Below are 23,523 nucleotides of genomic sequence, written 5' to 3'. Positions count from 1 at the left end.
AGCTGATGCCCTGAAAATCTCCCCCAACTTTGCATTTCCAAATTTTCCTGAATCTTCTGAGACTGCAGAAGTGGTCTACCCTACTCTACTGAGAGACAGTACTCTACCCTTGCTCTGAACCCAGTGCAGCAGCTTCCCTCCAGTAACACCTGTACCCTAGTTCAGAATCTGCTCACACCTTCCCTATTGGCCATTGGGTCTATAACTTGGCTCAGCATAACTCAGCCTGTTACATTCTGGGACTGCTAAGAAAAGAAACGGACTACGTCTCAAAGGATCTGTAAGACCTAGATAGCAAATACTGGCAGAAGTTGGGGGGAATACACATGGTTCTAGATTCTGAAGGGAGTTTGACCAAAAGCATCAGAACCTTACATTGGATTAGGAAAAAATTATTTATTTATTTAAAAGCACTCTGCAAGGGCTTCCCTGGTGGCGCAGTGGTTGAGGGTCCACCTGCCGATGCAGGGGACACGGGTTCGTGCCCCGGTCCGGGAAGATCTCACATGCCGTGGAGCAGCTAGGCCCGTGAGCCATGGCCGCTGAGCCTGCGCGTCCGGAGCCTGTGCTCCACAACGGGAGAGGCCACAACAGTGAGAGGCCTGCGTACCGCAAAAAAAAAAAAAAAAAAAAAGCACTCTCCAAGATGCAGGATTTAGGATTTATCCCCTTATAAGAACCCCGGGAGATGGTGTGAACTCACTGTTAAGATGACTCCTATACACAGCAAAGGAAACCATCAACAAAATGAAAAAGTAACCTACTACTGAATGGGAGAAAATATTTGTAAATCATATACCTGATATGGGGTTAATATCCAAATATATAAAGAAATCACACAACTCAATAGCAAAAATACCCAAACAACATGATTAAAAAAACAGGTAGAGGAATTGAAGAGATACTTTTCCAAAGAAGACACACAAATGGGCAACATGTACATGAAAAGGTACTCAGCATCCCTAATCATCAGGGAAATGCAAATCAAAACCACAATGAGACATCACCTTACACCTCATAGAATGGATATCACCAAAAAGGCCAGAGATGGCAAGTGTTAGCGAAGACGTGGAGAAAAGGGAACCCGGGTGCACTGTCAGTGGGAATGTAAATTGGTAAAGCGACTATGGAAAACAATATGGAAGTTCCTCAAAAAACTAAAAATCGAACTGCTATATGATCCACCAATCCCACTTCTGGATATATACCCAAAGGAAATGTAAACAGGATATCAAAGAGATATCTGCACTCCCATGTTCATTGCAGCATTATTCACAATAGCCAAGATACAGAAACAGCCTAAGTGTCCGGCAATAAATGAATGGATAAAGATGTGGTATATGTATACAATGGAATATTATTCAGTTATTTGAAAGAAAGAAATCCTGCTGTTCGTGATAACATGTATGGAGTTTGAGGGTATTATGCTAAAAGAAATAAGCCAGACAGAAAAAGACAAATAATAAATGGTATCACTTACATGTGAAATCTTAAAAAAAAAAACAAAGTCAAACTCATAGAAACACAGAGTAGAAAAGTGGTTTCCAGGTATGGGGGAAATAGGGAGAGGTTGAGGAAAGGGTACAAACTTTCAGCTATAAGATGAATAAGGTCTGAGGATCTAATGTATACTTGGTGACAACAGTTGCTAACCCAATATTGTACAACTGAAATTTGCTGAGTAGAACATGTTTTCACCAAAAAGAAAAAAGATAAATATATGAGGTTATGATGGATGCACTAATTAACTAGATGTGGGGGGATCCTTTCACAATGTATATTTATATCAAATCATCAGAATGTACACTTTAAATATCTTACAATTTTATCAATTACCCCTCAATAAAGCTGGGGGAAAAAAAGATGACTCCTAGAAACATGGAAAAATACAGTCTAAATGCCAGAATTGTCATAGCAAACACTAAAAGTAGGGGTTAAAAGTCTAGGAAAGTGGTACTGTCACTGTTGGAAAAAGCAGCATGTGCAATACATAGAAAGCCCCTGTGAAATAATCCCAATGCAGACCCTACACACCTGCCAAAGGCCATGCCATATGCAGTGGAAATTTTTATACCTCTAGTCTTGTCATGTTATTGAGCCCTGGCAGAGATGGAGTGCTTCACAGGTATTATTAAGGGACCACGTGCTCAGAGTTTTCTATCATGATACACTGTATAACATCAGAAAACCCACCAGGTCATCCTACCTACAGCAGGGCCAGAACGTATGTCATTTACTGAAGCCATGAAGAATGTGATGGTGAGAGGGATACTGGCATCACTGAGAAAGCAGTGGCTTTCCTTCATAGACCAAAGCTGATGGTATGAAAAACTGTAACAGAACTGTGCTCAGTGATGGAGACAATAGGAAAATAGAGGCCAGCTGGTGACACTTAACCATCAGAATCCAATCCAAGTAGAGAGCCATTACTGTAATAAGCAGCAAGATCGAAGCGTCAGCGAGAGGACTGACCTACTGAGAATTATAGAGGCGTTTAACAGAACACAGCATCCCTAGAAGCAAAACAGATGGGCAGCCAACAAGGGTACTACCTAACTTATGTCATCAGAAGAAATCAAGGATAAACGATCAGAAAGCTGATGGCAGATGCTACAATAAAAAGTCATAATTCATTGCTCAATTTCTGGATGTGAGCCACTTTTTAAATCCAGAGCTGATACATTTAAAAGTCTGGGGCCCAGGAGGAAGGACCCTGTAATACCACAGCAAGTATACATGGTAATAGCGTCCCTAGTTCTTCCTCAAAGGTACCAATGGTCATTTCATTGTGTAACCCTAGCCTAGAGAAAAAAGCAACCACAAACATTGCAAGTACTGCTGGACACAAGGTCTGAGTTGACACTGACACATCATGGCCTCTCTTTATAGCAGGGATAATATGGGAATGATGAAATTAATGGCATCCTGGCCAAGGTTCTTCTCAAAATGAGCCAGTGGGTCTGCAGACCTATGCAGTGGTCATGTCCTAAGTCCCTAGATTAATAATTGGAATAGACATTCTTGGCAAATGGAACCACCCCAACGTTGGGTCCTTGTCTGTTACAGTGGAAAAGATCAAGCTGAAGCCTCTGGAGCTGTTACCCCCTGGATAATAAGTTTTAAAATAATGTTGCATTTCAGAGGGAGTGAATGGCATAAATTAGTATTATCCTGAAGAATATAAAGAATGCTGGATAATGGACCCCCTCAAATTGTTTAAATTACCAATCTGGCCCCCTGTAAACTAAACAAGGCCTGGAAGATGACAAGAGCTCACCATTGTGATACAAGTTAGTAGCCCAAACTGCAGGCAGCATGCAAGATGTGTATCTTTGTTAGAGCAGATTAACATGGTCACTGATTTGGCAAATGTGTTCTTTGCTAACCCTACCAGAAAAGAGGACCAAAAGCAGTATGCATTCATATGGAATAGAATAGTATACATTCACAATTTTGCCTTGGGATCATGTTAACTTTTGTCAGAACACATTTGGCCCAATTGGACATCTTGCAGAACATTTCATTTTTCCACTACATTAATGGCATCATTCTAATAGTACCAGGTGAACAAGCACAGTTAATGCACTGGAGGCCTTGTTAAGACATATATGCTTCAAAGGGTGGAAGAAAAAACCTACAAAGATTCAGAGACCTTCCATGTAGTAAGCTATTTAGGGGTCTAGAGGTCAAGAGCATTCTGAGACAGCTCATCTGAACTGAAACACCAACTATTACATCTTTCAACTCCCATTGCAAGGAAGAAAGCGAACATCTGATAGGTCTTTTGGGGTTCTGAAGGCTGTATATTCCATTCCTGAGAATACTGTTCAAGCCCATATACTGGAAAATATCAAAGGCTGCCAGCTCTGAGTACATGCCAGGGCAGAAAATAGCTCTGCTATAGCTCCAGGACACACTGCAAACAGCCCTGCAACTAGGGCCATGTGACCCAGTAGATACTATAGTTATTGGAGGAGTCACTGTTAGAAAAAGAAGCATGTGGAATATGCAGACCCAACACACATGTCAAAGGCCATGCCATCTTCAGTTGCAAATTTTATACCTCTATTCCCACCACACTACTGAGCCTTGGCAGAGATGGAGTGCTGGACATGGGTTATTAGGTGACCATGTGTTCAGAGTTTTCTATCATGAGCTGTCTCTGTCATCAATAATCACGAGAACATGAAATGGAAGCTGCACCCAAGATGAAGCATGAGCAAGAGCACAGTGCACAAGCAATCTGCATGAGCTGGTAGCTCAGACCTAGTGTCATCTACCACTGCTGCCCCTGCACCCATCCCGCATCTTACAGCTATGGCCGTATGAGGAATCCTTTATGCCCAGATAACAAGAAGAGGAAAATGAAAATATGTAAGCTTCGTACGTGGCCACAATTCAAAAATGGTTATCACTTACAAGACAGCTTCACTCACGGGTGGCCTGGAAGAACAGCAAAAAAGGAAAAAGCCTCCCAATTGGGCAGGACTTTGAGAAGTGTGTCTCATGTACATTGTGTGGAAAGAGAAATGGCCCAGGAGCAGTAGTTAATGACCTAGCTGGCTGATCAGGAGCCTAGAAGCAGAAATATTGAAGATCAGAGACAAGGAGGTCCTAGAGTAGAGACATGTGGATGAATATATCTGAATGAGCACGAAATGTGAAGATCTTTGTGATACAAGTTAAAGGCCATCAGAGAGCATCCAACATAGAAGAGACGTTAAACAACCAGTAAACAATTGACTGAGAAAGCTAATGTCAGTCTCTATCGTAGGACACCTCGGTGCCAACAAAATGAGCACATGAACTAAGTAGCCCTATGGCAGAGATGGAGGCCATCCAGGAATGCAATAACATGGGCTCCTTCTGAAAAAAGCTGATGGAGTTACTCTTCCACTAAATGTCCAACCCGACAGCAAGATATCAATCCTGATCCCCTGACAAGGCCATTCCCCAAGAACACTAACTGGACATTTGGTGGCAAGCTGACTACATTGGGCCCCTTCCACTCTGGATGGGCCAACATTTCATTACAACAAGAATACATATTTTGAGGATGCATTTGCTTTTTCTGCCCACAGGGTCTTAACCAGCACAACTATCTTAGAAATTATGAAATGTTTGATCAACCAGCATGGGATCCCATGTAATCAGGAGACACACTTCACAGAAAAGGAGGTACAGAAATGGGCCTATAACCATGAAATCCACTGGATCCCAAACCACACAACCTGACAGAGATTTTGACAGGCACAACTGAAGCACCAGGATGCGGGATACACCTGAACTAAAGACCTTCAAATAGTGCTGTGTCCCCAATAGGAAGAATATATAGGTCCAAAAACCCAGGAGTAAAAGCCACTTCTTGTGGCCTCATTACACAACTGGGAAATTTGTGCTCCGCATCCTGCAATTCTGGGTTCTGCAGGATTAGAGGTCCTATTCCCCAAAGGGAAAAATATTCTGGCAGAAGAAGTAGCAATTAACCATGTAACTGGAAGCTACAGTTGCCACGTGGGTACTTCAGGCTCCTTGTGTCAAGGGACCAGCAAGCAGGCAAAGAAGGAGTAGCATCTTGGCAGGGGTAATTGGCCCCGACCATCAAAGGGAAGGGCTGCTGTTACAAATAAGGGCAGAGGGATATATTTGGTACACAGATGATCCATTTAGTGTTTCTTGGTATCCCTTTGCCAAGTGTGATGGTAAATGGGCAAGTACAATAACCCAGACTAGAAAGTATATGATGATCAGGAGCTCAAATACCTAAGGGGGAGGGAGTGGGTCATGCTACCAGGTAAAACACAGAGACCAGAAGAAGTGCTAGCTGAGGGTAAGGGACATGAAAAAATAATGGATGAGGGACATGGTGAATATCAGTTGCAGCCCTGAGACCAGCTACAAAAGCCAGAGCAATAATCCAGGCTCCCACCAGGCAGAAAGGCCCACTGGAATTCTGGAGGAGCTGTTTAACAAATATATTTGAAGAAGCGGGCTGAGTGGCCCAAAGAATGAATTGTGATGAACATGGAAAGGTGCTGACTAAATACACCTTCAGGGAAGGACTTATCAGTGGACATCATTCAGCTGCCAGCCCCTGCAGAGACTGCCTTAGCTACAGAGAGCTTCCGCACCCAAGGTCCTGGGAGTGACCCTCGTACAATGACCGACCAAGACCTGTTTTATCCTAAAGAGCAACAACTCTGAGGGGCATTTCAACTCCAGAGTTGTCCTGGAGTTGGCTGAGGATGTTAAGTCTGCTTGACTTTTACTTTTTGCCCAATCCTGCTTCTTCCCCTCCCTTTTACAGGTGTTCAATCCAAGGACCTAATAAGTACCCTGAACACTAAACTCTGTCTCAGAGTTTGCTTTTCAGAGAACTGTGACAGGATTGTTTGTTACCTCAGTCTAACATAACCTGTACTGACTGATACAATACAGTAAGTGTGAATATTCCTCTACAGTATCTTAAAATAGCTGGCAAATTGTTTTCAACTCACAAAATTGTTTAGGAAGAAGAGAATTTAACTTGCAAGCTTATGAAAAGCTAGTTGAGGTATGCAACTTTTGCAACTATAGGAACATTTCATGCCTGCTGATATCTGCCCACCTGCCAGGATTTTTCAACAGAATGAGAAGAGAAAAACATAGGAGCAGTTGCAGCAAATACACTTTCCACTTATCCCTTGCAGCTTTTTCAATAATGACTAAACAGAATGTTGGGCTAGATAAATTCTGTTGCTGAGTTTTCAAATTCTTGATCAGGATTCTCTGTAAAACACAGGTTAGTTTTCTTGTAAAATGTAGAAGGTATCAAATGCCTTAAAGCTCAGTATTAAATTAATATAATTTGTTTACACATAGTCTCTTTCCATTCTTACAATATAAAGTCTCTTACATTATTAATGTCTGACTGCAATCTATAATATTTTTTGCCAAGAAGAAAATATATTTCCAGAACACTCATGTCATTATCACTTCACAAACAGTTCAAGGCTAGACAAACTAAAGCAAATTCCAAAGTTACTGACATCATGAAAACTGACAGAAATACCATCCCATACCGACAGAAAAGCCACACAGCAATAAAGACCAAAGTAAAATATACTCTCTAGAATATAGACTTTTAAAAAAATCTGTACTACAAGGCACTAAATATTTATTTTAAAACCTTATACACCCAATAAACATAAGATCAAGAAATTAGAGTTACTATTCTCTCCAACACAGATCTCAGCAATCAGAATACTGTGCTGTTAGGCCTATCCACATATGAGAGACAACATAATTACATTACAAACATATGCTGAAACTTAGAGACAGGTTTATTTTATCAAGTATGCATAAAATAGTACAGGTGAAAAATGCACATGCATTGGCTAATTTTTCTGCAAATACTCATATTCTTCCATGAAAATATGCATCTATAATACTTTAAAGACACATTTTAAAAATTCTTTTAATATTCCATTTGAAACACCAGTTCATAACTCAGTCTTAATAGCATATTTGAAATTCATTAAAAAGAGCACATATGTTGTAGGTATAAGACTCAAAACTAGATGAATACAAAGAAGAACTTTTATTAACCATTTGGATACTTATGGAATAGAAAACCAAATTTCTGGATGTTGCCAAAAATCTTTTTTCACCTACCCCTGAAATGCTGATGTTTCACTGGGTCCCCCCTCCCCCAGGTAAAAATTTATCTTACTATTCTAAAAGGTGCACACTTTTGCTACCCACAGTTTCATACCCACAGTTTCTCTCAGGATTTTGTCCTCTGGCATTCATTCCATAAATATTTATTTAGCTTTCTACCCTCTGCCAGGCAAAGTGGGCATCACTATTTGACAATCAATCTTAAATGAAATGATTTTATCATGTTTTAACATACAGTGTTATTTCCTGTTGGCTTCAATAAATAGTCTTGAGGTAATAAATTATATTTATAGATTCCCTGATAATGAATCATACTTGAAATCCTAGAGTAATTCCTACTTGGTCATAGTTTATTATAATTTTGAAACTGTTGAATTCTATTTGCTAATATTTTATTTTAGATGTTTGATTCTATATTCATGACTGTTTTCCCTGCCTTCTTCCCCAGAGGTTTTGTTGAGACATTTAAACACTTTTCTTTCAGTGTATATTCTATTTCAAGAATCTTTATTTAGCAATTTTTGTATTCAAAACAATCTCTCAAAATGCTTATAGATCTACTAAGAGAGATTCATTGTTCGTTACTCTTCTTGATTCTCTACCTTGAGGTCACTGATTAAATATACTGATAAAACTAATTTTCTTGAGTGTCATGCTACATTAACAAATATTATATGCCTTTTTTCCCAATTAAAGATCTTTCCAATTTTTTTCCTGTTAAATCAGGAAAACATCAATATATAGTACAGTGGTAGAATCAAAAGAACTTTGAACTTAGACTTGGGTTCAAATTTAGAATACACTATCCTACAACCTATGCAAGTTTGGGTTTAACCATGCTAAATCACAGTTTCTTCCTGTATGAATGAATATAATAGTACACGCTACACAGATGTTATGAGAATTACATCATAAAGCATATGTAAAGTGCAAAACATTACAGGAAGCTTTCGGCGAATGTTAGTTCTCCCTTTTCACAAAACGAAAGGTCACTTTTCCCCTTACTTACTGGCCTCTTTTTTAAAGAGAAGAAACTACTATTTCTTCTACACAATAGTTTATTATAGAAAGAAAAAGAGAACCTTGAGCAAAGGATACAGTAAAGCTTAAAACAGTCAACAGCTGGCTAAATTCATTGAAAAAAAGGTATGATGATTTTAAGAGTTTTTCTTACAGACAAAGAAACAAATGGGTTCTTTCAGGTGGCAGGGCAAGGGGTGCTGCCTTTGTCAAGGAAGAGCCCTAAGGAGTTAACAGAGCGCAGAGAGAAATAGTGATAAACAAAGAGAGGGACACATAAAATAACCTCCAGAAAATAAAAATAATTATAAACATGAAGAGGGAGCAAGTTTGAAATTTTATAGTTTTGCTGGATTGTTCCAAAAAATTAAATAATTAGATGTTTTAATTTGAATGTGATTTTTAATGAAATGTGCCTTACAAAATTGTATCCATTATACTGTGTGTGTGTGTGTGTAAACACACACACACGTATCACTCTACAGGGTTGTACAAAAACATGTATACTATGTTTCATAAACTAGTTAAGTGATTTTTAAGGGTATACTGAACTACAACTCCACTGTGTTTAAAATGATTATTATACATTACCAATTAAAATAGTATTACTTCTGCAAATATGGAATTAAGTACTTTTCTTTTTACTGAGTTTGCTTTTAAATAATTGCCTACCAAGAAGTTAATGTCATAAGTAAAACTGTCATATGCAGGAAATTTGTTTTTTAAATTCTATTATAATACTATTTTGACTTGATTTGAAGTTTAGGTGTTTTGCTTTCTGCACGATATATTTCTGATATAAATCTGACTCCCTACCCTATTCTGAAATAATCTAACTCAACAAATTACATTTTCATGACTCTAGTATATTTTTGAGGAAAAAAAATTATGATCAATGTAGCTCAGAGTTATCTTTCATCTTGTACATTCTCTTACCCTTAGGTAAATTTTCTTATTGAAGAAGAATAACTACCATTTGTAATTAAAAGTATCATAACTATATGTTAGGCCCACTGAAAATTCTATAATAGCTATTAATTTGATGATTCTGAAGTACTGTCTCAAGATTCAATTCAATTTTAAGGTATGTTTCAATTCAGGAAAACCTCTCATTTGTAAATGTTGATATCTTCAGTCAAACCACCAAAAAGATTGGTGGTTTACTAAAGAGATGTGAAAAATATACAGACTACTTGGTTCCTTTTTTCCCACTGACCCTAGAAAACTAACTTTTATGACACTACTTTCCACAGCCAAACAGTTTAAAAGTATAAATATGTCTAATAACCTGAGATCAACTCAGAGAGACATGCTTTTCCACTGCATCTTTAGTCTCATTATGTACTAGAAGGCTATCTTTACCAGAAAGATCACTTTAATCTTGAATCAGGTGCAATAATGATACCACTAGCAATAACAAAATATACACTAATAAAATTTTCAGGTTTGAAATGTCTTCAAGCTAGCTTTACAAACTAGAACATTAAGTAACGTATCATTGTATACGTTACAGTCCATCCAGTCTTATTCACCAGTCCTGGCTCTATTATCAGTTGCACTTGAATCACTTTTTAAAAATATAAATACCCAGTGCCTAATCTAAGAGGATCAGATTACAGAGGTCTGATTTTTCTCCCTTCAACCTTCAAAGGGAATGACAAGGTACAGCCATGTCTGAAAATCACCATTATATGCCTTCTACATCGATCATGTATAGTATAATGAGAACTGGGAAGGCAAGGTTATGTCCTCAAAGATTAATGATATTGGCTATATAAAATTTACTATGGCAGTAGGGTTGAAATAGTACACTTTAGAGCAATGAAAAATTAGTATTAGCATACATATTTTTATTGTTTAAACATCACAGAACACAATCAGCTAAATCTTCAGGTGCATTCCAGTTAAATATGCTATAAAAGTCCCAGTGTACTGTACAAAAGAGAAAAACTAGCAACACAACTTTTTTCCCCCAAGAGGATCTATTTTCAGTTGGGTTCATATACAATAGTTATATTTTATTTCCACAAAAATATACTTCACAAGGAAAGCAATTATTTTGGAAGACATTTTCTGAAATAAGAAAAATAATTTTCCCAGGAAAATATTTCAGCATTTGATGCTACAAACCTAGGAGAGTAAATACAAATTGGGGGAGGGGGGGCTTTACTGGGAACTGCATAGAAACAATCAAATAAGGTAAAACAAAACACCTTTACCCTGTATCGATTGTACTGCTTTATGTTTTTTGTTTTTAGTTGTTAGCACAGGGAAAACAAAATCCTATGTTAAAATACAACATTGTTTAAACTATGTTATTCTTCCTCCAATTTGAACAATTTGTTTGAAAAATGAAACTGATATTTGCTTCTATCTTTCCACAGCATTAAGAAACCTTACTAAACATAAAGTGTCTGGTAATTTGTTGTGAAAATGAAGAGCATACAATGGACCCGACTAAACAGCACAGTGTAGTCAAGAGGAAAGACTACCACTTCAGGAGTTAAAAAAAGCTTGATCTACCACCTGCAGGGCTTTGGGCAAATTCCTTTTACTCTTGCACTTAATAATCTGAAAATGAGTTTATTAACACCTTGTTACAAGGTTATTAGAGAGGTTACAGATATTGTAAATAAAGCTCTTAGTAAAGTACCTAGCTCTTAGAAGACACTTAATAAAGAGTAGCAATTAGAATAATGATAATCTGAGAGCTCGCCCTCTCTCTCTCTCTCTCTCTCTCTCTCTGTCTCTCTCTCTCTCTGAAAAACTAACTCTAATGTTTTTCACCTTGGTAAACTTTTTGGATGCATAAAACCTAAAGTATGGTAATCTTGAACAATATGGAAGAAATAAAAATAAATTCCCAATATGTGAGCTACAAAATAGCTGAACATTAATTTCCTCGTTAAAATACAGAAATTGGGTGGAAGCTCCTTGAAGAATCTTTTTCAAAAGTTCAAAATCTCACTTCATGGATTTTTAACAATTACAACAAAATTCTACACTTTTCCTAGGATTTTTATTCCTAGAAGAAAAACAAAATGTTCATCCACCTCCAGAGAAATAAGCATACTGTCTCATCACCATAGCAAAATAATATGTTGACAGTGCCAACCTGGCAATGAAAGGTCATAATAAGCCAGCCTAGATTCACTACTCCTTTTAACCGATTTTCTGGATCTCAGGCACTGATTTAAAAGCCTTCTGAAAGCCAAGATAATCCCATTTTCATCATGAATCATAACTTCAAATTATTATTTCAAAAGGTAAACATTTAATTATTTAGGATCTAAAAATCCTGAAGACAGTGGATTCTTTTCAATGATTACTCACAGACAGATAGTCATAGAATTTAAAAAGCATGCCCAACTTTATTACTAGGAATTTCCTTCCAAACAAGCTTACAATAGTTTAGAGATCAAAGTGCTTAATAACAGTCATAATTTTCTTTATATGCTGCCACTTGATATAATTTTGCAAAGGAGACTATGTGCCTTTATGATGTTCAAAGGTGAAAGGATACTTCTTACATCTACTAAATGTGCTATTCTTTGGTCTCTTTTATTTTTATTTATCAAAATGTTTCTTAATAGCTTAAAATTGGTTTATTATTGTACTTTACACAATAAAAGGTCCTCTTAAGTACTGCTAAAGATTTAAAATATCAGCTATGTTTTATCTATAACATGATATATAGAGAAGAAATTTTTTCACTACAGTGGTCAACCAAGTAGCTAAATTTAGTATTCAAAAAATATATTCATTTACTATTCAGAAATTGATAGGACTATAGATAGCATAATTAAAATTGAGTTGTATAGATGTACTGTATTTCTAGGTTTCCTGGTAAAGATTCTTCTTTAGTTACTTCCATTCCTAGATATGTTCCGGGTTTCCGTTTTGTCCCCAAATATTATTTATTTAGCTTCTCTATCTCTATATTCCTTTCTCTAATTCTATCAGTTTCCTCTATAGAGTAAGTATATCTGATGAGTTTAATTTAAATGCATCTTTGCTCATCCCCACTAAATCTAAAGTGTCTGCATTCCTACTCTTTGTAATGTAAACTTGCTAGTGCTCCATTTATCCATTAGCAAAACTAATATGGTAATAGTCAAACAAAATAGACTGATAAAGTGCTCATGTAGGTATACAATACATAAAAGCCTTCATAAAGACATTCAAACCCAGATTTCTCAATTCCCCTGCCTCCACCACTGACTCACCTCAGTTCATCTCTTCTCCTGCCCTATACGACTACTATGCCGAAACTGGAGAGAATTCCATTCATAATCTGTCACTGAATTTCTCTCTCTAAAATGACATATACACATGCTATCAAGTAATGTATTTGAGAATCTCTACATGAAAAATTTCTGGTATTTCCTACTTTGTAGAGTCCTAACAGATACATACCTATGTCATATGCCAGGAAATCGGCAGAAAAACATTTTGCACCGTTACTCAAGGAAGTGTCATTATGGGTATTTCCTCCAAAAATAAGCATAGCTCCATTGATAAGAACAGCTGAATGAAGGTATCTGGCAAACCCACTTTCTTTCAAAATAGTCCTACAGGATAAAATTTAAAAATGTATTACAAAGGATAAAAAGATCTCCCTGATTTTATATATATTACAGAAAGGATCTAATTTGCATATAGAATTTTCCTTGGAATTGTGAAAAACCATGCTTTAGTATTTTCAACAACTTATAAATGGCCTCTAAATTTCAATATTTTAAAAAATATTCTGAGATTCATAGTACCTTAAAATGCTTTCAGGAAACACAATATTAAACATAATTGTTAATGATTTTATAATAATATATTTTGAAATTTTGTTTTCATTTATAGAAGTAGGAAACAAGTCTCCTTTAAACTAGAGGACCAAATTATCATCAGTTTTAAATACCAAAGTAAATATAAAGTTAAATATAATAAATTTACTCTGAACAATACTCAGTTAAAACTACATGGCTCATATGGATCTCAAAATATGCTTTCTAACTTTTTAAATATGATATAACATACATGAAAGTGCACACATCATAAGTCTAACACTCAATGAATTTTCACAAGATGAACACAACTAAGTAACCAGTACTAAGATCAAAAAATAAAAATTACCACTATTCTGAGTCTAACAGCAAATATTTCTATTGCTGCCTTTGTACTTTACAAAATGGAATCACATAGTTTTTATTAATTTGTATGTATGTCCTGTTGCTTAAGATTATTTTTGAGATATACCCATATTGTGTATAATTGAAAATCACATTGCGTTTTTGAGAAACATTCAAATTAAATTAAATGTTCTTTTAATTAAAGTGTAATTATGAGAGAAATACTACAAATATATGCTCACAATTATATTTTACCTGAATTCACTGATATATATATAATAAAGGTTCATGACAATGTGAATCAATACTTTATACTCTATAAATAAATCCCTGGTACAAAGAATCAACATGTCAACATAGTATGTATAGTATAGTTAGTAAGGTACATACAGTATCTCAAAAGCTATAGATTATAATACCAATTAATGCTTAAAGAATATGGAATTCACTTCCAGAATGTCAATATAAGGAGTTCCATAAACAGTCTCCCCAGGGAAAGAACTATAATTGGTAAAAAAAAAAAAAAAAAAAAATTTGGATCTCAAAAATGTTGCCAAGAGCAACAACAAATAAAGAAATATTTGCTCAAGAATATATACTAGGGCTTCCCTGGTGTCTCAGTGGTTGAGAGTCCGCCTGCCAATGCAGGGGACATGGGTTTGTGCCCCGGTCCGGGAGGATCCCACGTGCCGCGGAGCGGCTGGGCCCGTGAGCCATAGCTGCTGAGCCTGCGCGTCCGGAGCCTGTGCTCCGCAACGGGAGAGGCCGCAACAGTGAGAGGCCCACGTATCGCAAATAAATAAATAAATAAATAAATAACAGCAACAGTCCACGATATTTGACTCATTACCAACTCCCGTTCTTCTCATCACTGCCACCTCCCCACACATACACAACCAGTTAGGCAAGACTGTTCAACCACAGGCTGGTAAAATCAAGACTATGCTCCTTCATCCCTCAGCTCCTAGTCCAGACCATTAATATACAACCAGGAGCAACAGACTGCCAATATTTCTCAGGCCCCCGAACTCTTAGTGGCAGAAGTTCTATTCAAGGAGAAAGCATGCGAGGTCCGAGTCCTCATTCTCTACCTCGCCACCACCCACAGGGTGAAAGCTATACACCAGGCCTCAGAGATTAAGAACAAGAGGACCAAAAAGTCTTCACCCCTAATTCATAGGGCAGCAGTTCCAAGATAAAAGAGGCAAGCTGAGAAGCGCAAAGGCTACCATACCCATCCAGTTCTCTGCACATAACACAGTGGTTCAATGAAAGAACAGGCTACAAACCCCACCTATATTTCCAAAGCAGTGGCATAGAGGTTTTCTCCCACAGGGAGAGACAGCCTAAGAAAAGGAGAGGCAGGCTAAGAAAAGGAGAGCCCCAAAAGTCTCAAGGGAACTTGACTTTATTTGGTACAAGGTGGCAAACTTCAAGCCTTAAGGGCACTCGAAAACAATGGAAGTAGTGGTTGTAAGCAATTAAGAGATAGCTACATGAGAACAATAAGCTACAACATAGACAAGCTAGAAGTTTATCAGAGAAAACCAGGGGAAAAGACAGCTAATAAGAGCCTTACTGGGGTCAGAGCCTCAAAGACTACCCCTGGAAAAGGTTTGAAATGGAATTCAGACTGTGGGGCAATTTATGCCCCCAGAGCATTGTTGAAAATAATAGAACTGGGGCTTCCCTGGTGGCACAGTGGTTGAGAGTCCGCCTGCCGATGCAGGGGACACAGGTTCATGCCCCGGTCCGGGAAGATCCCACATGCTGCGGAGCGGCTGGGCCCGTGAGCCATGGCCACTTAGCCTGCGCGTCCGGAGCCTGTGCTCCGCAACAGGAGAGGTCACAACAGTGAGAGGCCCACGTACCGCAAAAAAAAAAAAAAAGAAAATAATAGAACTATCAGTTGGCAATTAGTGGAGGCTACCAGGTGAGTTTGATACAAACAGAGGCAGAAAGTTTAACAAAGAGCTCAGAGGAAAAAGTCAAAGAGCTCTGCTAAAATTACTATCATCCCAGGGTGACTGTGTGCATACCCAGGCTGTATCATCTGAGGAGGAACATCAGAGGACGCATTTGGAAGAAGAAACAGACTTCTCGAAAAGAGTTCAGCCAAGTTACTAAACAAATAAAATTACAACAGCCCCAGAGAGGAAGGAAAAGTCAGGATCCAGAGTTGCTACAATATATTATCTAAAATGTCTGGTTTTCAGGGAAAATTATGGCATGCAATGAAATAGGAAAGTGTGACCCATACACAGGAATAAAAGCAAGCAACAAAACTACCCAGATGTCAGATGAAACAAAAAAGACTTTAAAGCAGCTATTATAAATATAGTCAAAGACTTAAAGAATACAATGTTTAAAGAAGTAAAGGAAAATATGACAACACCTTATCAAATATAAAACATTAGCAAAGAGAAATAACAAAAAAAGGAAAATTTGGAGTTGAAAAGTGTAATACTGAAATTTTAAAATTTAGTAGAGAAGCTCAACAGTATATTTCAGCAAGCAGCAAGAAAAGAAATCAGTGAACAAGTAGATAAATCAATAGAGATCCGCAATTCAAAAAACAGAGAGGAAAATGAACAGAGTCTATGAGAAATGTAGAACACCATTAACAGCAGCAACATACATTTACTGGGAATACTAGGGCAGAGGAGGAAGAGGTAGAAGACTTTTCAAGAAATAATGGCTGACAAGTTCCTAAATTCGATGAAAAACATTAGCATACACATCCAAGAAGATCAACAAACTTCAAGTAGGAAAAAATACAGAAAGAGCCACACTCAGACATAAAATAGTAAAAATACTGAAGGCCAAGGGTAAAATCTTTAAAGCAGCAGGAGAAAGAAGGTTCTTCCCACACAAGAGAACCCCAATAAGATAAATAGTTGACTTCTCATTAGAAACAATAAAGGCCAGAAGGCCACGGGATGGCATATGAAAAGTGTTAAATTTTTTAATGTCAGAATACGAGGATACAGGGAGAGACATCAGCAAGACGTAGGAATAAGTTTCCTACTGTGAATAAAAAATATTGCCTGCCATATGGTAAACAAATGAAGGTGCAGCCATTGAGCCATCACACTGCAACCATGACGGTGAGCCCTGAGAGAACTCAGGATGGAAACAGAATGTGCTCCACTGCAGCCACCCAGGACAGTGCACCCTGAGGAGACTCAGGATGAGAAGCACAGGATAGGGGCCCCAGATAGCTGAGGTGCATATCAAAGGAATGATCTCAATGAGCCTAGACTTTGCATCTTCCCATACACAGAAAAGCACTAAATTCCTTAACTTGAGATATCTGGGGGTTTTTTTTTTGCGGTATGTGGGCCTCTCACTGTTGTGGCCTCTCCCGTTGAGGAGCACAGGCTCTGGATGCGCAGGCTCAATGGCCATGGCTCACGGGCCCAGCCGCTCCGTGGCATGTGGGATCTCCCCAGACCGGGGCACGAACCCATGTCCCCTGCATCAGCAGGCGGACTCTCAACCACTGCACCACCAGGGAAGCCCTGGTTTTCTTTAAATTAACAGCAATCTTTTGATGTTCTGACTACCTGGTCTTTGTTGCAAAAACTGCCATATACCTGGCTCCTGCTTGCCTCTTTGCAGCAGTCTCTCAGAGTTCTCCGAGATGCTATGTCACAGGCTTAAGTCCTCAGATTTGTCCACCGAATAAAACATAACTCTCAACTTTTAGGTTGTGCACTTTTTTTTCAGTCGACACTGCCTTCATCCTCCCACAGAAGCACTGATTTTGTCAACTACTCAGAGACAGGAGTACCTTTGTAGGTGCCCAGCAGAGAAGTCCTAGCACCACTTGGAGCAAAAATTCCAAGAACAGGACTGAAGAGGGTAAGAAGAACAGATTCACTTTACCACATCACCCCCACCCCCAAGACAACAGCTCACTGCCAAGAGAAACTCATTCAATCTGCTTTTTCTCCGAGGGGGAAAGTGAGAACCTAGTAAGTGCCTAGCTTCCATGGCCAAGCAGGATGATGCCCAAGAAGCCCACTTCTTTCTCACCCATTCCAAAACAATGACAGGATGGGCAGGGGAGGGAAAAGGGGGCTCACGGCAACCAGGGTAAAAAACCCAACAGGGCTAATGTTTCTACTAACTACCTCATGAACTTTACCGAGAGACCCACCCATAAACTTCATAGAGTGTATTACCTGTAGATTCACCTCAACTAGCACACCCATGCTCCCAACAATCCATAAATCCCTCCCCCACGTAGCCCGCACCCCATACACACCCCTGCAGACAGCACACTTTAGCTTCTGCAGGTCATGAATGAGCACACACATATAACCGGCTCAACTCTGTTGCCATGGAAGAGTGTGCATAACCTTGAACACTTCAGGCACTGCCCTGGGGAAAATAAATAAGACGCTCTCAGTATCAGGCCTGGCTTTGTGTGATGGAGAAAATTCCATCTCTAAAATATATTAAAAACTCATATAACTCAATAGAAAAAAAGAACAATTTAATTTTAAAATGGGCAGAGGATCTGAACAGACATTTTTCCAAAGAAGACAAACAGAGGGCCAACAGGTACATGAAAAAGTGCTCAACATCACTCAACAAGGAAATGCAAATCAAAACCACAATGAGGTATTGGAATGAGCTGTTGGAATGGCTATTATCAAAAACACAGGAAATAAGTATTGGTGAGGATGTGGAGAAAAGGGAACCCTTGTGCACTGTTGATGGGAATATAAATTGGTACAACCACTGTGGAAAACAGTACTGAGGTTCCTCAAAAACCAATTTAGAATTACAATTACAAATTACAAATCTAATTACAAATTTAGAACTACCAAATTTTCCAGCAATTCCCCTTCTGAGTATTTATCCAAAGGAAACAAAATAGCTATCTCAAAAAGATATCTGCACCCCCATCTTCATTGCAGCATTATTTACAATAACTAAGACATGGATACAACCTGAGTGTCCATCAACGGATGAATGGATAAAGATATATATACAAAGGGGAATATTATTCAGCCATTTAAAAAAAAAAAGGAAATCCTGCCATTTGCAACAACACAGATGGACCTTGAGGGCATTACACTAAGTGAAATAAGTCAGACAGAGAAAGGCAAATACTGTATGACCTCACAAATATGCAATATCTAAAAATGTTTTTAAATGAACTTATAGATACAGAGAATAGATTGGTGGCCACCAAAGTCAGGTGGTAGAAGGGGGGTGAAATGAGTAAATGTGGTCAAAAGGCAAAAACTTCCAGTTTTAAGACAAATAAGTCCTGGGAATGTAATATACAGCACAGTGATTACAGTTAACAATATTGTATTATGTTTGAAAGTTGTTAAGTACTTAAAAGTTCTCATTACAAGGAAGAAATAATTCATCACTATGTATGTGATGGGTGTTAACTAAACTGTTATAATCATTTTACAATATATACATATAACAATTCATTATGTTGTACACCTAAAACTAATACAATGTTTTATGTCTGTTTTATTTCAATTTAAAATAATTAATTAATTTAATTTTTAAAAGATAAGTGTTTGCAAGAATGTGAAGAAAAGGGAACCCTTCTATACTATTGGTGGGAATGGAAATTGGTATGGCCAACTTGGAAAACAGTATGAACATTCCAGAAAAAATTAAAAATTTAACTACCAAGAACTATAATATGATCCAGCAATCCCACTTCTGCATATATACCCAATAGATGCAGCTAAAGCCTAGAAAAAATCCAACACCCTTTCATGATAAAAAGCACCCAACAAAATAGGGATAGAAGGTAACTTCCTCAATCTGGTATGGCTGAATGGTGCACCACCACAAAAGATGGATCCATGTCCTAATCTCCAGAACCTGTGAATGTTACCTTATTTGGAAAAAGAGTCTTTTCAGATGTAATTAAATTAAGGATCTTGAGATAAGGAACTCATCTTGGATTATCCAGTGGACCTAATCCAATGACAAGTGTCCTTATAAGAGACACACAGAAAAGAGGAGAAGGTAATGTAACTGTGGAGGCAACTGGAATGATTCAGCCACAACTCCAGGAATACTGACAGCCAAAGCTGGAAGAGGCAAGGAAAGGAATTTCCCCTAGCATTTCTGGAGGGGGCATGGCCGTGGTCACACGTTAATTTTGGATTATTGGCCTCCAGACCTGTGAGAGAATATCTTTCCATTGTTTTAAGCTACACAGTTTGTGGTAATTTGTTACAGCAGCCATAGAAACCTAATACAAAGGATATATACAAAAAAGAAAAAAAAAAAAAAACCCAGAGCTAACATCATACTTAATGGTAAAAGATTAAATGTTCCCCCTCTAAGATCAGGAATAAGACAAGGATTTTTGCTCTTGTCACTTTTATTCAACTTTGTATTAGAGATTATAAGAAGGAAAATGGGCAAGACCATAAAATTAAATGCATCTAAATTGGAAAGGAAGAAGTAAAAGTCTCATGATTTGCAGATGACATGATCTTATACACAGAAATTCAAAGAAATCCACAAAAAACTGCTAGAACTAATAAGTGAGTTTAGCAAGTTTGGAGGTTAAAATAAAATAAAAATAAATTGTATATCTAAAACCAGAAGTGAAAAATCCCAAGATAAAAATAATAAAACAATTCAATTTACATTAGTATCAAAAAGAAAAAGTATTTAAAAATAAATTTAATGAAACAAGTATTAAATTTAAACCATGAAAACTAGAAAACATTAAAGAGAGAAATTAAAGATAGCCTAAAAAAATGAAAGGATATCCCATTTACATGGATTGGAAAACAAAATATTGTTAAGATGACCATACTCTCCAAACTGATCTACAGATTCAACTCACTCTCTATAAAATCCCAGCTGGATATTTCTCTCATTGACAAACTAATCCTGTGATTCATGTGGAAACTCAAGGGCCCAGGATAGCCAACTCAAAGAAAGGAAAGAATACTCTTTTCAACAAATGGTGCTAAGGCAACTGGATATCTAGGTACAAAAGAGAGAAACTGAACCCTTCCCTTACAATATATGCAAAAATTAACTAAAAATTGATAAAAGGCCTAAATTTAAGAGCTACAAGTGATAAAACTCTTAGAAGAAACTACAGAAGTAAATATTCCTTGCCTTGGGTTAGGCAATGGATGCTTAGATATGACACCAAAAGCATAAGTGACAAAATATATAACAGATAAAATGGTCTTAAAAATTAAAATTCCTGAGCTTCAAAGGACACTAAAAATAAAGTGAAAAACAACGTACAGAATGGGAGAAAATATTTGCAAATCACATATCTGATAAAGGAGTTATATCTAGAATATATAAAGTACTCTCTCAACTCTAGAAATAATAACTCTAGAAATAGAAGGGCATTTCCTTACCTTGATAAAAAAAATTTATCAAAAAAACTAGAGGCTGAGTCAAGATGGCAGTGTGGGAAGACATGGAATTAGCATCTCCCCACAACTAGGGCACCTGCTGGCCGCTAATGGGGGACTCTGACACCCAAGGATAAGGGAGGAACCCCAAAGTGAACCAGTAGGACGTAGGGGGACTGAGGAGGGAGGAGAAGTGGAGGCCACACAGGATCAGTGCCCCTGAGGCTGGGGAGATCAGGAGAGGCAGGTGGGAGGGACTCTCTGGGAAGAGCAGGAGAGGAGCAGAGGGCGACTGCCCCCATCCACTCAGGGCCAGGGAGCCTGCTGAGCTCCCAGGCCGATCCCCTGCCCTCCAAGCTCCCCTCCAGGCTGCATGGGTCCTTGGGGGCATAGGAGGGAGGCCAGGGAGATCAGGAGAGGTAGGCGGGAGGGGCCCTCCCAGACTGGAGGAGCAGGAGAGGAGAGGAGGGTGTTTTGCCATGCCCACTCAAGCCCAGGAAGAATGCTGGGCTCCCAGGTAAGGTTCCTGCCCTCTGAGACCAGGGGTGGGGGCACGCCTCAGCCCCTTCTGTTCCTTGAGCCTAAGTCCCATGCCCCACAGTCCCTAGGGCCTTTTGCAGCCCTGTGGTCCCTGAGCATTGGCTCCGCCCACCACCCAAACCTGGTCCTTGCTTAGGCTCCACCCTCCACAGCCAAGGCCTTCCCCCACACCCTTTTATTTCCACCCCCCTTGTCTTTTGTACTATTATGGTACTGTTGTACCTCCCAGTTGTTGATTCATCTATATTTTTATTTTTATATTCTTCCTAACATATCTCTTAGTTTCCTAGTCTAATTTTATTTTTTACTTTGTTATTGTTCTTGGCTTTTTTGGGTTTGTTTTTTTTTTGCCACCACAGGCGGCTTGCAGGATCTTGGTTCACGAGCCCAGGGTCGGGTGAAAGATCCTGCAGTGGGAGTTCCAAGTCCGAACCACTGGACTAACAGAGAACCTCAGACCCCAGGGAATATTCATCTGAGTGAGGTCACGGAGTTCCTCATCTCAGCACCAAGACCCAGCTCTACCCAATAGTCGACCAGAGCCGGAAAGCTCAGGCCAAACAACCAGTAAGACAGGAACACAATCCCACTCATAAAAAAAAAAAAAGATGGCAAAAAAATATGTCACAAATGAAAGAGCAAGGTAAAAACCTACAAGATTAAATGAAGAGGAAATAGGCAATCTACCTGAAAAAGAATGCAGAGTAATGATAGTAAAGAGAATCCAGAATCTCAAAAACAGAATGGAGGCACAGATTGAGAAAATACAAGAAATGTTTAACAAAGATCTAGAACTAAAGAACAAACAAACAGAGATGAACAACATAACAACTGAAATGAAAAATATACTAGAAGGAATCAATAACAGAATAACTGAGTCAGAAGAATGAATAAGTGAGCTGGAAGACAAAATGGTGGAAATAACTGCCGAGGAGCAGAATAAAGAAAAAAGATTTCATTACTATCACAAGTAATGAAATTGAAACCATAATGAAAAATCTTCCAACAAACAAAAGTCCAGGACCAGATGGCTTCACAGGCGAAATCTATCAAACACTTAGAGAAGAGCTAACACTGATCCTTCTCAAACTCTTCCAAAAAATTGCAGAGGGAGAAACACTCCCATATTAATTCTACGAAGCCACCATCACCTGATACCAAAACCAGAAAAAGATATCATAAAAAAAAGAAAATTATAGACCAATATCACTGATGAACACAGATGCAAAAATCCTGAACAAAATACTAAAAAACAGAATCCAACAGCACATTAAAAGGCTCAAGTGGGATTTACCCCAGGGATGCAAGGTTTCTTCAATGTATGCAAATCAATCAATGTAATACACCACATTAATAAATTAAGGAATAAAAACCATATGGTCATCTCAATAGATGCAGAAAAAGCTTTTGACAAAATTCAACACCGATTTATGATAAAAACTCTCCAGAAAATGGGCATAGAGGGAACCTACCTCAACAAAATAAAGGCCATATATGACAAACCCACAGCAAGCATCATACTCAATGGTGAAAAACTGAAAGCATTTCCACTAAGATCAGGAACAAGACAAGGATGTCCACTCTCACCACTCTTATTCAACAGTTTTGGAAGTCCTAGCCACAGCAATCAGAGAAGAAAAAGAAATAAAAGGAATACAAACTGGAAAAGAAGAAGTAAAACTGTCACTGTTTGCCAATGACAAGATGCTATACACAGAAAATCTAGAAAACTACTAGAACTAATCAATGAATTTGGTAAGTTGCAGGATACAAAATTAATGCACATAAATCTCTGGTATTCC

At 38.2% G+C, this 23,523-nt stretch overlaps 1 protein-coding gene across 1 annotated transcript in view; it reads right to left on the bottom strand.

Annotated features, from left to right (window-relative positions):
• The window catches only part of ATRNL1 (attractin like 1), a 683,604-nt gene that overhangs the window by 557,178 nt on the left and 102,903 nt on the right, over positions 1 to 23,523 (bottom strand). The window contains exon 10 of the mRNA XM_022568674.3: positions 13,096 to 13,250. Within this exon, the coding sequence (XP_022424382.1) occupies positions 13,096 to 13,250 (155 nt within the window). The remainder of the gene's footprint in view (positions 1 to 13,095; positions 13,251 to 23,523) is intronic.

The sequence above is a fragment of the Delphinapterus leucas genome, chromosome 16 (genome assembly GCF_059928025.1).
Source record: "Delphinapterus leucas isolate spDelLeu-1000000601 "Yukka" chromosome 16, BTC_Dleu_Yukka2, whole genome shotgun sequence".
Classification (NCBI taxonomy): domain Eukaryota; kingdom Metazoa; phylum Chordata; class Mammalia; order Artiodactyla; family Monodontidae; genus Delphinapterus; species Delphinapterus leucas.
This window is presented reverse-complemented; position numbering and strand designations above follow the sequence as displayed.